Consider the following 15,558-nt stretch of genomic DNA (forward strand, 5'->3'; position numbering starts at 1 on the left):
GCAGCAGTACCCTTTCTTTGTCCATTATTACTTTGGTCGTGGGCTGTATGACAGGGGAATTTCTAGTTTATAAAATTGTTGTTTAAATTAACCACAATAACTACAATCTTTACTAGAGTAAAAATGTGCCAGTCCATCTGAAACCACGAGGAAAATCTTAAGTCTTAACAGCTTAATCTTTTAAACTTTACTTAAATATACACAGATTGAAAATTAAATGTTAATCTTACATTAAATTTAATTCTAACTTTTTTTCGTTTTGGGTTTTTACTGTTTTTTTAGACTTGGCTCTTTATGACTCGTTTTCACCTTCACTTTTAGCTGGCCTATTAAAAACTTTTTTCAAACTGATTCGGCGAGAAAGACCGAGCGATGCTGTTTTTGAAAGCGGTCTCTCACATACTTGGCCGCCTAGTGGCCGCATTGACAACCATCTCGTATGCTCTACCGCAGACTTGTCTCGTATCTCAAGACAACAAGTTGCTCATGATTTTTTTCATATCTCCAAACTCCAAAGGAGTTAAGAAACTTGTACGTTGAGGTATGACTGTATTAGAACGGGCTGTGAAAGCTTATAAAATGAATAAACTGGAAAATTAAATTGGGGTACTATAGAATGAAGCAAAAATGAAGCAACCACTCGTGTTGAGCACCTCTAAATCTACCTGAAGGTTTGGAGAGATTGATATCCATGTTGATAGCATTACCACTGGGACTTAAGCCTATCCCAGTTACGGTCTCTCCTTCACAACGATCTATAAACTGTCTTTTTAGCTCTCTGTGGTCCTTTTCTAATACAAACTCATAGATGTCTCTGCCAAGCATGTCCACCTATCAGCAAATGCTTATGTGTGATCATATATTAAAAAGAACACCTGTCAGAACATGTCAGGATCTCTAGATATTAAACTAAGGTTATAACATGTCCTCTCCCTTAAAAATGTCACCTAAAACAAGTTGCCCCCTTATTTACCTGTTCACGCATGTCAAATTATAAAATATTTTATCAGAAAGTATAGATATTTTTGTATCATTTGAGATTTTGCAGGTCATTTTAGGTGATCTGACAGCCAAGATGTTTCAAGATTAAAATTAACAAAACATGATCGCAGTTAAAATGCTCTGAACAAAAAACTTTCAAAAATGATATCATTAGTCGCGTGTGCTGTTTGTCCCTTTCGTTATGGCATTGGGGAATGCGCTCGGGTTGCAGTGTTATGTCTATATACAAATATTGTATTTTGTGTTTGCTCATGATTAAATAAACTATAAATATAGCCTCAAATACAATGCGATTCATGTTTCAAATGATTTAAAAATAGGTTAGTTGAAAGGACATCAAAATCTCTAATGATAGAAAAATATTTAGATTTTCTGACAAAATCGTTTCAAATTTGACACGAGTGGCCCTTCAAACATATATTCATAGCCTACTCACTGTGACCTCTAACAGACCTCTAACAGATACAGCTGTTTATACAAAAGTTATAGAATCACCTGACTGAGTCCCATATGTCGCTCTACATTTTCAGACACAAACACAATTTCATTCCTGGCTGAGATGATGATGAAGAAACCATTGAAAGAGTCTAACATGAGATCTGCTTCATTTATCGATGTCTGTTCTGCAGATGTTCCATCTAGATAATATACAAGTACATGTACTGAACAATATACAAGTACTAAACAATATACGAGTAATGAACAATATACGAGTACTGAACAATATACGAGTACTGAACAATATACGAGTAATGAACAATATACGAGTACTGAACAATATACGAGTAATGAACAATATACGAGTACTGAACAATATACGAGTACTAAACAAGATACGAGTACTGAACAACATACGAGTACTGAACAACATACGAGTACTGAACAATATACGAGTACTGAACAATATACGAGTACTGAACAATATACGAGTACTGAACAATATACGAGTACTGAACAATATACAAGTACTGAACAATTATGTTGCATGTGAACCAATTGATCAAACCTAACAAAATGAGAATGACATAATATGTCAATCAGAATGTAAGTGACAGATGTGACACGTGCTTTAAGTGACAGATGTGTGTAAGCAATCTCTTTAAGATCGAGTGCGGTGTTTGTTTAGCACACTACGAACAGAGGATGTGTTTTAAAAGCATTGTTGACCAAACAATGTTTCTGTAATCTTGGCTGGACATGTCCGAGTTCAGTAGCAAGGTAACCTAGATGACTGGAGACATATCCGCAATTGCAGAGAGCAATTTAGGGTTAGATGTCATTCTTGTCACCTTGTCACCAGTGACTTTTTTCAGGAGTCGAACCCCAACCTGTTGTTTGCAGGTCCGATATGTTAGACCACTAGGCCATGGTTGCTCTCCAGACAGATATAGTGTCTTGGAATAACAGAAAAATAAATTAATAGGTCACACATAGATTCAACAAAACAATCAACTGAACCAAGGTTTCCATGATAACACAAAAAAGTGTGCATTGTGTGAGTTTTGTTGAGTGTCGATAGTACTAGCAAAAACAGCTCACAATGTCGGTGCTGGAATGGTCCTAATTACATGCAAGTTTTCATAAACATTAGATTTTTTTTTAAATATTTTAGTTGTAATTCCGTTAATCTGTTAGTTTTCGATGAAATCCATATCTTAAAGTAACTGTCTTACGTTATAATATATTTGAATATAAACTTTGAATAGATCTTTTATCCAAATGATTGAGTTGAGAGCATACCAGCACAACTCCAAATAATCTAAAGGTATCAAACCCTATGCAGCATTTTTAAATAGTTTAAACTTGACTACAAAAGCTAGAGTTGTCCCCTCTTTGTATGAGAATGTACAGCAAGTACATATTTCAACTATAGCTTATACTGAAAGGCTTTACTATTTGAGGTTTATTTAGATAGCTCTCGATCTACAAAAAGAATTACCCGATAGCTAGCGGTGTCAAGGCTGAACATTCAACTGTTAATCAGCTTAGAAAGTTTATTAAAATATTGGTTCAAACAGACGTTTGCCTAAACTCAATGAACTACGTTCACATACAAGATAAGGAGTTATCTGCTCTTTTTACAACAAAAGTTAAAATGAAAGAGAGGACAATTCATAAGTTGGTACTTCATAATGATATATGTTTGAGAGTGATTCTGGAAACTTAGTGATATAAGCCTTCACTGAATTTTCAGTGAACAAGGTACAAAATTTCTGTAATATTTTATTTTAGTTGTTTTTTTGTTGTTACAGAAAATAAACAGGATCTGCACTCAGCTCAATCAAGAGGAGAACAATCAGTGGATTGGTAGTCCCAGCATTCTCAGGCTAAATAGAATGAGTACCAACCATTATAGTTCTGAATTCACCAACAACAGTGAGAAGTCAAACTCTTGCTGCACAAGTAAATTGGCAGACAATAACAATAGCACCTAAAGCTATGAAGTAAAACATCATTTTGCAGAATATCCTAATCAAAGATATTTGTCATTATAAATGTGAAATTTTTTAATAAATATTTTTAAATAAATCTAACTACTGAAGACCTACTGAAGTCCCTACTGAAGAGCTCCTGAATCTAACTACTAAAGAGATAAAACAACATTTCAAGGTCAACTAAACATTACCCACATTACTAAAACATTCCTCAGTACTTTTCTCAGAAATGGATCTTGGAAGGAAGTAGTTTTACTCTCTAAAAGTCATGTTTACTGTCTACATTACCCCTCCATCGTGTAGTCATGAATACATGTTACTAACAGTCGAACCTCTACTTACGATCACCTGAACATAGACATTTCCAATACACAAGATAAAATTAAACCAAAGGGGATTCATATGACACTAAAATTTTCATGAAACATGATAGAGAAGAGGATGGTGAAAATGACAAAATAACACTAATAATAGATAATTAACGAGCATTTCCTCCCTCCACAGCGATGTGATTCCTCCCATTCAATAGCAACGATTAAGTGACAAATCAGCAACCAACTATGTCAGCTGACTTCTATAAAGTTACAGCTTCATAGCACTAAATTGAGCTTTCACTAGCTTCTGTAGTCACTTTGTCAAGTCAAGGTTGTCTGAAGGGGAGCCTGATTTAAAACTTCAGTGCTCTTATCAGAGCCATCCCATTTTCACAACAAAATTCTTTGTATTCATGTAAGATAGCTAAGGTCAAGGGCGGCCACTGCCCGGTGTGCACTATCTTAAAAGTAACTGCAGAAGGAGTTCAATAGCTAGAACTTGATCTACTACGTTGCCATGACACGGGTGACGCAGATCTGGAGTTGTGCGCACATTGAGTTACAGTACTATAAGTATTTCGATGGATATTCACATGTTGTGGATTAATGCAGGTGCTTTGTTGAAAAGATTAGGAATTCTACGCCAGAGTTCGTAGTGGCTATCGTAACTCGTCAAATCGAAATAAGAACGATTGAAGTGTGGAAAATGTTTACACTGAAATAGCTTGCGATTTCTTGAGCATCATTTGCAAGTTCCATTTCCCTCTTTGGCAAGCACGAAATATTTGGTAAAAATTTGAGAGTAAGAAAACTCGCTTGCAGATTTTTGTCCTTTTCATCTTTTGGATGATGCAAACTTGCGGATGAACGGCATCATGGAAACATAGTGATTGGTGGGTTTGCCATGCTGGCTTCCGTCAAAATTTATTAGCTAAACATGTTAAGAATGATGAGCTGATCCGCATGGCTGGCTCATTAGAAACCAGAGTAGGTGTCTAACAAAAATACTTAAGCATTGAGTATTTAGAGCCCTTTCAGTGCATTACAGTATCAAGAACAGTTTATAGATAAGATCTACAATAATCAACGCACCTGTAGAAATGAGATGCTTTAGTCTGAGATAGGTGAGTGCTAGTCTGAGAATAGATCCTTTGTCGAGTCTCTTGGTGATGTTGAAAGCAATGGGAAGCTGCTCGGCAATTTCAGATATCTCCCGTGATTCCTCTGTTCGCCGCTGCTTGGCATGGACTCTTGATTTCTCGGCTTTTTTCACCTGAGCCATCACGCAGTAAATTCTATAAACCAACACAAAACAAGGGCTGACAATAATGGTAGTCATGGATATAATAATACGTAATACAGTCAAGCCTTAAATTACAATTACCTGAACATAAAAATTTTCCATTGTATGATGTGAAATTTGAAAACTATTTGACTCTAAACTACAAAGAATTTCCAACACATGACGTTCAGAGTTTCATGAAACACTGTAGGGAAGAGGTTAATAGAAATAAAAAATAAACACTAATTTTCACTAAGATAAGACTCATGTCTGACCATCTATCTGAAACCACACCAAAGTTACAAAAAAATCGCTTTTAATAGGATTAGAACTCATGATTTTCGGCTAGGTAGACCAACACTCTACCACCTGCACCAATCAACTGTCTTCCTACAGTTTGGAATAGTTGTATGTATAGTTATTATACCCGAGGATCTCTCAAGGCACACTAGACTGCCAGGGTAATAGTTACATATAATTTATAAAGTGTATATTACACCGGGTTAGTCTGATCTCCCCATAGTCGATGCTAAGATAATTTATTCGCTCTAATTCCAAACTTACTCGATTTTCAAGCTTAGAGTTCTATTCATGTGTGTCTCTAAAATAAAGTAACAATAGAACTTTTTATTGATTATTACTTTGCTAATATACTTTTTTCCATTAATGCTATACGTAACTGTACCTACAGCATTTCTTCATGAGATATGAAGGTATTTGGGTTCTAGAACAAATTGAACGAACTTCTGTGTATTCCTATGAGAATGTTTGATCTAACATACGAAGGTTTTTACATAAGAAGCATATGTCAGAATGGACTAACTTCATACCTAAAGGCTTGATTGTAGAATTACTAAAAATGGTTACTAGGTAAATACTCTTCCCACCTGATTCAGCCTAAGTATAACAGTGACTAGAAACTTCTTATACTGCTGTTAAAGTTGTGAGTACTGTTTGTCCTTAGTTTGGATTGTGACCACGAGCAATTTTTGATTCATGATTCTCTGGTGATCGCAAAAAATAATAAGAAAGTGCTGGTGCAATATTGCAATAAAAAACAAGTTAAGAGGCCTAATTTACAAACGAGATGGTGTGCCCACATCCTAATATCAGTACTAACATTTTAATAAATTTAATAATAACATCGGATCAGGCGAGTTGGTAGTGAGAATCTGTGAAATGGAAAAGTATCTTGCAATATGAACAGAGAATCTGCACTTTTTACTTTTTATTAAGAATGTTCTATGCATTCACATGGCTTGCTCAAAGTTTACTAGTGGCTCACTCCATATAAAATCATTCTACATCGTGGCTTGACCAGAGATTTGCTATTTAGCACCGCCCGCCAGCGTCTCTTGTAAAAGTTGCGTCTATCGGCAGTTGAAAGAATATAATTACTAACGCTAGTCCATGTTTAAAGGTCGAAGGATGCTGGAGGTGAAATGAGAATGTTAGTTCAAACACCGGTCTTGCAACAACAATTCTCACCTGCTGAAGGCAGAAGCTGTGGGCAAAATTCTTTGCCCGTTGACATTTTTTCATAAAGTGTCTGTTATAAAACTTGAAATAAAGTAAGAGTATTTTTATGCTTTCTTCTACAATATATTATTTTAGAGCAACTCGATTCTATTTTACACTCATACTCTGGCAGTTTAGTGTGCTGTGAGAGATGGTCACACGAGCCAATAAACAGAGAATAAGTATGTGTACAATTATTCATAAACACTGGAAGGTGAATGATTAGCACAGCAGTTGGTGTGTCAACCAAAAAAGCTGAAGGTCATGATGAGTTCAAATCCACCTCGATGTAATCTTTTTACTCAACAACCGTGGTTTCAGACAGATGGGTAGACACGTGTTATGTTTTAAGGTTGTACAATCCTTTTTTGGTAAAAGTTGTGTTTCATTTTAAAACACCCTTCTTGACAACCAGGGAGCCAATCGCGGCAAAGCTGCAAGTGTAAATATCAACCACAACTACATAGATAGAGTTTGTTGTCATACAAAATGCAGCAGGCGAAGCTGCAACGCTCACAAATTCATGGTATATTTCTCTAGTCCACTTCGGTTTTATAGATGTGTATACTATACTAGTTCAGCGTCGAATATAAGTTAGGTTACAGATGAGAACGCTAAACTCAAGAATAAATTATGAAATGCTATTGACTAAAAACTTTTGCAAAACGTTGTATTCGCTATAAGGTCATATTTGCTATATGGTTGTATTTGCTATAGGGTTGTATTTGCTATATGGTTGTATTTGCTATATGCCTGTATTTTCTGTACGATTGTATTTGCTATACGGTTGTATTCACTATACAATTGTATTCACTATACGATTGTATTTGCTATATGGTTGTATTCGTTATACAGTTGTATTTGCTATACGGTTGTATTAGCTGTATGGTTGTATTTGCTATACGGTTGTATTAGCTGTATGGTTGTATTTGCTATACGGTTGTATTCGTTATACGGTCGTATTTGCTATATGGTTGGGCAACAATTATAAGCTACTATTACAACAAGCAGATGCATGCATAACGTCAAGGCAGAAGATATTTTGGTCAACGCTTGAAGGCATCAACGCTTGAATGTCTATGCATTTAGCAAATATGTTCATAGGGCAGACAACTTTACTTGAATAGAAAGGGTCGCTGCTAAAAATAATTGCTAATGCCTGCATGGAAGCACTAACAATTTGATGCCAGCCATAACAAAGTATGAATTGTTTAATGAATGGGTGGCACCTTTTGTTGGGTTGAAACACACAAATATAGACTTGTCTTCTTTTCTATCAAAAAACAGACAACTCCTTATAACCATTTTATTCTAGTTAAATAAACTTATGTAAATGGTTACTAATTTAACAATTCTAATAAATTCAGTTGAAATGTACGGTGAAGAGAGAAAAAAACTACTTGTTAATACTACTAGTAATACTGGTACTACTTGTTGATACTACTAGTAATACTGGTACCACTTGTTGATACTACTAGTAATACTGGTACCACTTGTTGATACTACTAGTAATACTGGTACTACTTATTAATATTACTAGTAATACTGGTACTACTTGTTAATACTACTAGTAATACTGGTACCACTTGTTAATACTACTAGTAATACTGGTACTACTTGTTAATACTACTAGTAATACTGGTACTACTTGTTGATACTACTAGTAATACTGGTACTACTTGTTGATACTACTAGTAATACTGGTACTACTTGTTAATATTACTAGTAATACTAGTACTACTTGTTAATACTACTAGTAATACTGGTACTACAAGATGTTGCTGCTATCACAACTGCCCAGTGTAAGGTAGATACAGATCCTGCACAAGAAAAGGAAAGTTGTCTGGAAAACCTTATTTTTGCCCTTGAGAAGTTTTTCTTATCATGTCCAGCTCGATATGCTATCAAAAAATTGAGAATTAATCCCTCAGAAACTTCTCTGCTGCTAACAAACAGGCATAAACGAAAAAATTCAAAGTGATGAAGTTGAACTTGGAGAGCCAACTAGTAAAATGTGACCTGGCACATATGAACCAAGTTCTTACCTCCAAAGTAAGAGCACTTGCTATAACAGACTAGGCCAGTCCTGGGCAGTAATTCACATCAACGTTGTCTGTCTAGAGTTTCCTATGTTGCTATGCTTGGAGGGACCAGCTTCTCTTTGTTTTGATTGCAGTTCACTCAGAGCTCTATTATGGCTCCAGTGGAGCTCTGATGACTTGATGTGAACCAGGACTGAAGTGGTAAACAATAGTAAACTTGGAGATTAGTATAAATGAGCGTAGATAATAGATAATAGATAATAGACGATATACAATCAGTCAGCTGATTGCACTCGCTCATGTCTATGATGTGAGTGGGAGTTTCCTACGAGTAGTAGATTGGGTTATTAGAACTATTAGCGAGGTAAAAGACTGCATCTTTATATACAGAATCGTACACTTTCCATTTTGTCATACGATGCTCCAAGCTGGTATCATTTTGTATCGAAAATTGATGAAGAAACATTAGAATGTTTTTAAAAATTAAGCTGTAGTGTTATACTACCTGATATGGACAGTTATGACTAGCGTCTAAAAGCCTTTAAAGGTTGACTTGCAACAAAATTCACATTACAGTTATTTGATATCAAAAGATTCACCATGTCTTACTCTGCTGTGTTGTAGGTGCAAAATATGTAGAAATGTGATTACAAGCTCTTAAAGCTAAAAAACGAACAGTTACTCGCAGCCACACGAGACCGCCGTAGTTTGGATTCTCTTTCCAAAATGGCTCAAATGTGACGTAGTTGTGGTAGATGGTTTCTGTTTACACTTTCATGCAACCTCATTCGTCGAAATATTTTCACAAATATACTTCATGCATTCAATAAAACCATTTCTATTGTTCTTACGCGTCTGTTTTACCGTCATTGTAATGCTGTCACTTTTAGCAGTGATATCTTATAACTTACCGTAAAAACTACTGTAATTTTTTAACCTTACCTCGAATGAGTACATATCATTGTCTGATAATCATGACGAGCCTGTTGATCACCTGTGATAATCGAAAAGTGCTGCAAAGATTATTTGCGAAGTATTGAGTCACATGATCAGATTACGACTTGACGATTAGATGAAGCCGAAACGAAACTGTAAAGTAGCGAGCATCTATATTTGATACGGGGTCTTCGGTAAAACCCGAAGTGTTTGTCATAAACTAGTGCTACGATAAGTTTTATATTGAGCTTTTTATTAGCCTTTCAATTCACGTGACAACATCACGTGACAAGACAATAACCAAACTGTAATGACTACGTCAGATAAATAAACAGATTCCAATCTACGGCAGCTTTTCGTTTTTGAGCATTTAAGAGCTTGTAATCGCATTTCCACGTATTTGGCACCTACAACACAGCAGAGCAAGACATGGTGAATCTTTTGATATCAAATAACTGTAATGTGAATTTTGTTGCAAGTCAACCTTTAATGCTGAGGAGCTAGATGTGTTCTAGATATTTGCTGTCTAAAATACTCTAATCGTATCTCCAATCTGCCAGACCATCCATTACATTTCTACTTCCACAAGAAACCACTAGACTAGATTATAGAACAACGTTATGCATCAAGGGCTTCATCTTTCAATACACATAATTTACTTTACTAGTACTAGTGTTTTCGTTTCATTTCATGATCTAATTTATTACAAATGACATCGAACTGGTGCAGGTAACGTTAATATCTATATTACGGAAGTAAAAATGATAATTCATATACTTTTTTAAATGTGGTCAACAATACCGCATTTCTAATATATGATCTTCATATCTGAAACCATGAGCCTTCTAGCTGACAAATACTATAGCTCAGTTACTATTGTGAACTATGAGGTGGAAAGGAAGTGGCAAGAGTCTATGCAAGGATGTGCATCGATAATCAGAATCAAATCTCATCATTAGTATTCATGCATCTACCAGCAAGTTATCTATTTATGCACAAGTAATTATCTAGGCATACCTTCCTAAGTCTGAACCTACTGGCCTCTGAAGAAAGGCCATTTATAGTTGCAAATCCAGCAATACTACTTCCTACTGCACCAAACCACAAGTTTCCCTTATCTTGGAAGTATCCTCTACTTGCAAAGTCTAAGGATAAGTGATTCATGTGATTATAATCACTATCAAATGAAGGAGAACCAACAAACGAACGAATCCAATAACAACATGTTTAGCATTGACTTAACACATGTTACATGACAAGCGTTTAGTTATTATAGCCTACAAACATTGCCTATTTACAAGGATCTCAGGCCAGTTTTTAATGATGCGTCGAGGGGCACGTTCTCATTCCTTGAGCATCTCAATCGGTGTGGAAACCCCTGTAATTCCACTTTTTCTCTACTGAAACTGACTATTTGGTAGTAAGGGACCTGCCCCCAGCGTACCAATCCCATAATCCCATGTGAATGCATGTGGTCTCATTTGATGAGGGTCAACAATGATGAAGAGTATGTGATTGGAGAACCCATACATCGAACATGTACCCTCTACAAATACAAACTAGGGCATTTGAAAGCACCTTGAATGTCACAAGTTTGACTAACGTTGTTATCATGGCAATGACTAAACTTTTAATTATTTTTACTGAAGTTTAGTTTAAAGGTTAACTGAAAATATAAATTTTTATTGCATTAACAGCAGTGAATAACATTACAGTTTGGGTTTGAATAAGATTCTTGTGTAATTTCAACCCTGTACCAGGTTTTATCAAGATTGTCAAGTCATGAAAATGGACAGAAGGATTTGTGATCGACCAAAATATCGACTAGAAACAGCTACAATGCTATATAATTATATTAAAATTGCTCATTATTCTAACTAGGTTATGTAAAACTTGTCCATTCTAAATCCTTTATAAACGCAGAATCTACAGTCTATACGGATCGTTCCTAAACAGACGACGTTTGAGAATAACTATTTTGTACAGACAACTTTTTGAATTTCATATTTGTGTGAAGAAAAAGTTTCTTGCTGACGCACTCCACAAGATTTACAATCAAGCCTATAAACAATTCTATAATCACTGATCAAAAGCTAACACGGAACATAATTATGACACACATTCTTTGGCATTCGTGTAATCTGCTTCAACGTTTTGATTTAATAATCTGCCATTTTGGGTAACCAAGACATCTAGCGTGGTGACTAAATCAGAAAATGAACTAGAATGAAGGTCAACAGAAGTGCTTTGTCTTGCCTTTACGCGTTAGCTAATCGCCAGCATCGACATCATATACCATAAATCTCTGTTTACTGAAAAAAATGACCTTATGTCACAGCTTAAAGCGTGCATCACAGCTGTGTTTTTCTCCGATAGTCAAACACTTGCATCATAACAAATCCGTTGAAATATTTGGGTGGATACGTTTCCAGGTCATCGATCAAATAATTACTGCATCAGTGACATATCGCGGAAAGCGGCGCATAAAAGACGACTCCAAGTTCAGGAATATGCACAGGAGTAAACTAATGTTTACCCCAATGAGAACGGTAAATATTTTTCGATATTTTCTCACATGTAGGAAATTTGAGAAAACCTTACGTCGACCTAATATTGATTTCTCTGTAGCTAGTCTAATAATATCTGTAATTATCATATTGTTACAGCAATGTGTGTTTATTCCCAACAGAAGCTGGAGGCGATGTTGCGTACGTAGTATTACCTGGTTTAGGACTATCGTAATACCCCTCACTGACTAGACTCAGTATAGAGCCTTAGATTAATGCTTTCTCACCAAACTCCATGGCACGAACCACCTGTTGCTCATCAGCAACAAACTCCCCTTTTGTTTGCATTAAACAGACTTGAAGATTTTATGGCACCCACGAACATGTCTACCTCATGTTCAACACTCATCCAGCCAGATTTCAATTTCAGTTACAAATTTTTTTACGAGCCACGGTCTATAACTAAAATTAGGCTAATTTTGCAGGTGATTGATTTTACTACAAGGTAAATGTTGACATTTCACAAGATCAGCGTTTTTTAATCAGCTAGGTGACATCTTAACCTGACCATCAATACGTACCGATGTAATAACTGTAGCTCACCATGACAGAGTCATGTCAAGGTCGGCAGTGTGAGTTACAAAATAAAAAAAAGTGTGCACTTAATTTTTTAATTATTTTTTGGTTCAGAATTCCTAAAAACACTTGTTACCTAAAATTGCTACCTCATATTTTTGGCATTACAAGGATGCGACTGTCTTAGCAACCTTTATATCAATCGTTTCAATCCATCGTTCTTCCATGTTTTTTGGAATAATCATTTTGCTGCCAGATGTTGATGCGGTGAGGGGGGAAAGGGGGGGCTACATTTTTACCGATCTGCTAATGTCATGAACAGTGTCTCTATAAGTGATCAGTATGTTTCACAACTTTTTTCTTGGCTCCGTCCTATCAACACCTACACCTACTCACACATGCTGTCTAACCTCAACTATCTCGTCTTATTACTGCTTTCTATCCCCATACCTGTCATCAAACCTTCAAAAGTCCTGACACTTGCAGAAACACCTGCAATTGGTGCCAGTGCAAAAGCAATTCCATGATTAGACATGCATACCATCATTAGTCACTTAACTTCATAGTTTCGGGCTAAAATCTCCTAGAGAACAGCTGGTTGGTTTTTTATATTCACTCAAGTCCCTAAACTTCTCATCACCTCCTTATCTTTTGCCCCCTGAATGGCCATCTCTAAGGCTACCACCTCATATGAGGGCAATCATTTCCACATTTATTTAATATACTTCAACTTTCTGCCATCAAATATTCTTTATTTACGTAGTAACATCACCGTGGTAACAAAATTTTATATATTGCTATGTTCTTTCAGGGAAAAGCTCATGCCATGAAGCTTAAGTGTTTACTTGTATCAGCAAATCAGAGAGAGACTACCTGTGATCCAACTAGAAACAATCAGTGTTGACAGGAAGTTATAACAACAAAGCAAGAATATTCAAGCAAAATCACTAGCGTTTACATTTGATAGATTTTTCAGCATTCAAATAGACAAGTTTGATAGGAGAAATGCCTGCTTAGCTAGCAGTATCAGCAAGTATTTCATAGTACTTATAAACTAGCATACAAATTGATGCTGGAATAATACATGATAGATTTACTGATGTATTCTGAACATTAACTGTGTTCTGAGATTTTCACTTCATATGTTGTTTATGCCAAAGTTTTGAAGTTTGGTAAATTATGCAAAAAAATCCTCACTCTAATCCTCACTCTAATGAGGTCCAGAAAAGAAGATGATAAAAATATAACTTGCTACGTTTCCTACTGAGGAAACTCGCACTTCTGCAAATTTGTTGTGATTATGTATAATTTGTATCGTGAAAGACACAAATTATATATATTTTTGGTTGTTGAGAATACTTTTCAATTATTTTCAAGGATCCTATTGGAAGCGTGATAATAATTGCATCATGGGTAATTGCATCATGGTTAATTGCATCATGCACAATTGCATCATGGGTAAATGCACTAAAGCAATGATTTTGATTTTTTCACATTTAGTTGTGAAATTGGACAATTGATGAAGTTTTTGGATGCTGCACGCTTTTCTTAATCGACACTTTCATAAATGAAAGTGAAATGTCTTCACTGACATTGTAAACAAGGCCAAAAATATCTGTCAACTCCGTCATGAATCTAAATAATCCTTAACTTTTGATAAAAATAAAGAGCCGCCATCATGACTGGGCAAAACAACTAATCAAAAATGAATACAACCTCAAGCTGTACTTCTAGCAATAAAGGGAGCCGGCAACTTTGATAGATTTGACATCTGACAGGTTACACCACGTGGTTTTAGATACATCATCATGTTGGCCGATGGTATGTTATGCTACCATACTGGAGGGTAGCCTTTGCACCACTACGGAAATCATTGCGAGGGGGTGCTATAATACAGTCCTGTATGCAACAAGCCTTTATAAAGTCTAGTTGATAATTGTGCCACAACCTAAGAGAGTTCCTGAACTACTAAAATATCAAACAAACTTTACATAGCTGCTAAAATACTCCAGTGGATGTCAGCAAATCCTTTTGCGGTTAATTATATCGAAGAACTTGGTAATAGGTAATCAATAGGTAATCAATAGGTAATAACTTAGTATCAATTTTTTAGATTCCGTTACAAATAAAAACTATGTTAAACTAGTTTTTAACTTGATCTTATTTCACTGGCCCAAAAAAGCAAACCAGGTCGGGTGAAAAAAACATGAAATAAAAATTAAATAAAATAATAGTAGCATTACAGCTATTATATTCATTCTAGTATTATTGCCAACAAATGAATGACCATGGTAGAGTTTACAAACAGGAAATCACTTCTACAGGTCAAAATCTAGAAAGGTTTGCTCCCTAAAGAATGTACTTTGTAACAAAAATATCTTTCACAGAGTACAATATATAATTTACTGTCCAAGTGTTTCTATGTCTTCAACAATCAATGTTCAAAGTGCATTTTAAACACAAAACTGAGTATGTGATGCCATTATGCACAAAAAATTGTAAAAAAGGACGCAATAAAAAATTAGATGTAAAATTAATAACGTGTTGAAAGACCGCAATTGATCCGATTTCCTATAATAAAAATACTGATGATAAAAATTTACATTCAAGCCTATGAACCGAATTTTTGACATTACACTAATTGGCGAACTGCCAAATTTTTTTGTCCTGGATGATTAGCTAATGACGAAATGAAAAACTCCTTGCAACTATTAAACGAACCGACAGTCCTTGCCTTCCCTGTCTAGTAACTAGTGAGAGGGTTTGTCGGCTTATAGAAAAAACACAATAAATGGCATTAGGCTGTTGTATCATTTGTTAGCGAGGAAAATGTAACCAACTGTACTTTTAGAAAAAAGGCAAAAAATAAGAAAAAGCTACCAGCATATGGCACAGAACAAGCACCTGTTGGAGTCATCAACGAGTGATGGATATGAAGGAGCCCTG

At 35.6% G+C, this 15,558-nt stretch overlaps 1 protein-coding gene across 3 annotated transcripts in view; it reads right to left on the reverse strand.

Moving 5' to 3' along the window:
• LOC137397026 (single-minded homolog 2-like) overlaps positions 1-15,558 on the reverse strand; it is a 57,814-nt gene that overhangs the window by 31,450 nt on the left and 10,806 nt on the right. For all 3 annotated transcript variants that reach the window (XM_068083310.1, XM_068083309.1, XM_068083308.1), the window contains exons 3-6: positions 8,597-8,786; positions 4,844-5,046; positions 1,498-1,640; positions 666-831 (exon numbers count right to left, since the gene is read on the reverse strand). In XM_068083310.1, coding sequence (XP_067939411.1) covers positions 666-831; positions 1,498-1,640; positions 4,844-5,033 — 499 coding nt within the window. In that variant the 5' untranslated portion in view covers positions 5,034-5,046; positions 8,597-8,786. The remainder of the gene's footprint in view (positions 1-665; positions 832-1,497; positions 1,641-4,843; positions 5,047-8,596; positions 8,787-15,558) is intronic.

This window comes from Watersipora subatra, chromosome 5 (genome assembly GCF_963576615.1).
Source record: "Watersipora subatra chromosome 5, tzWatSuba1.1, whole genome shotgun sequence".
NCBI classification, from domain to species: Eukaryota; Metazoa; Bryozoa; class Gymnolaemata; order Cheilostomatida; family Watersiporidae; genus Watersipora; species Watersipora subatra.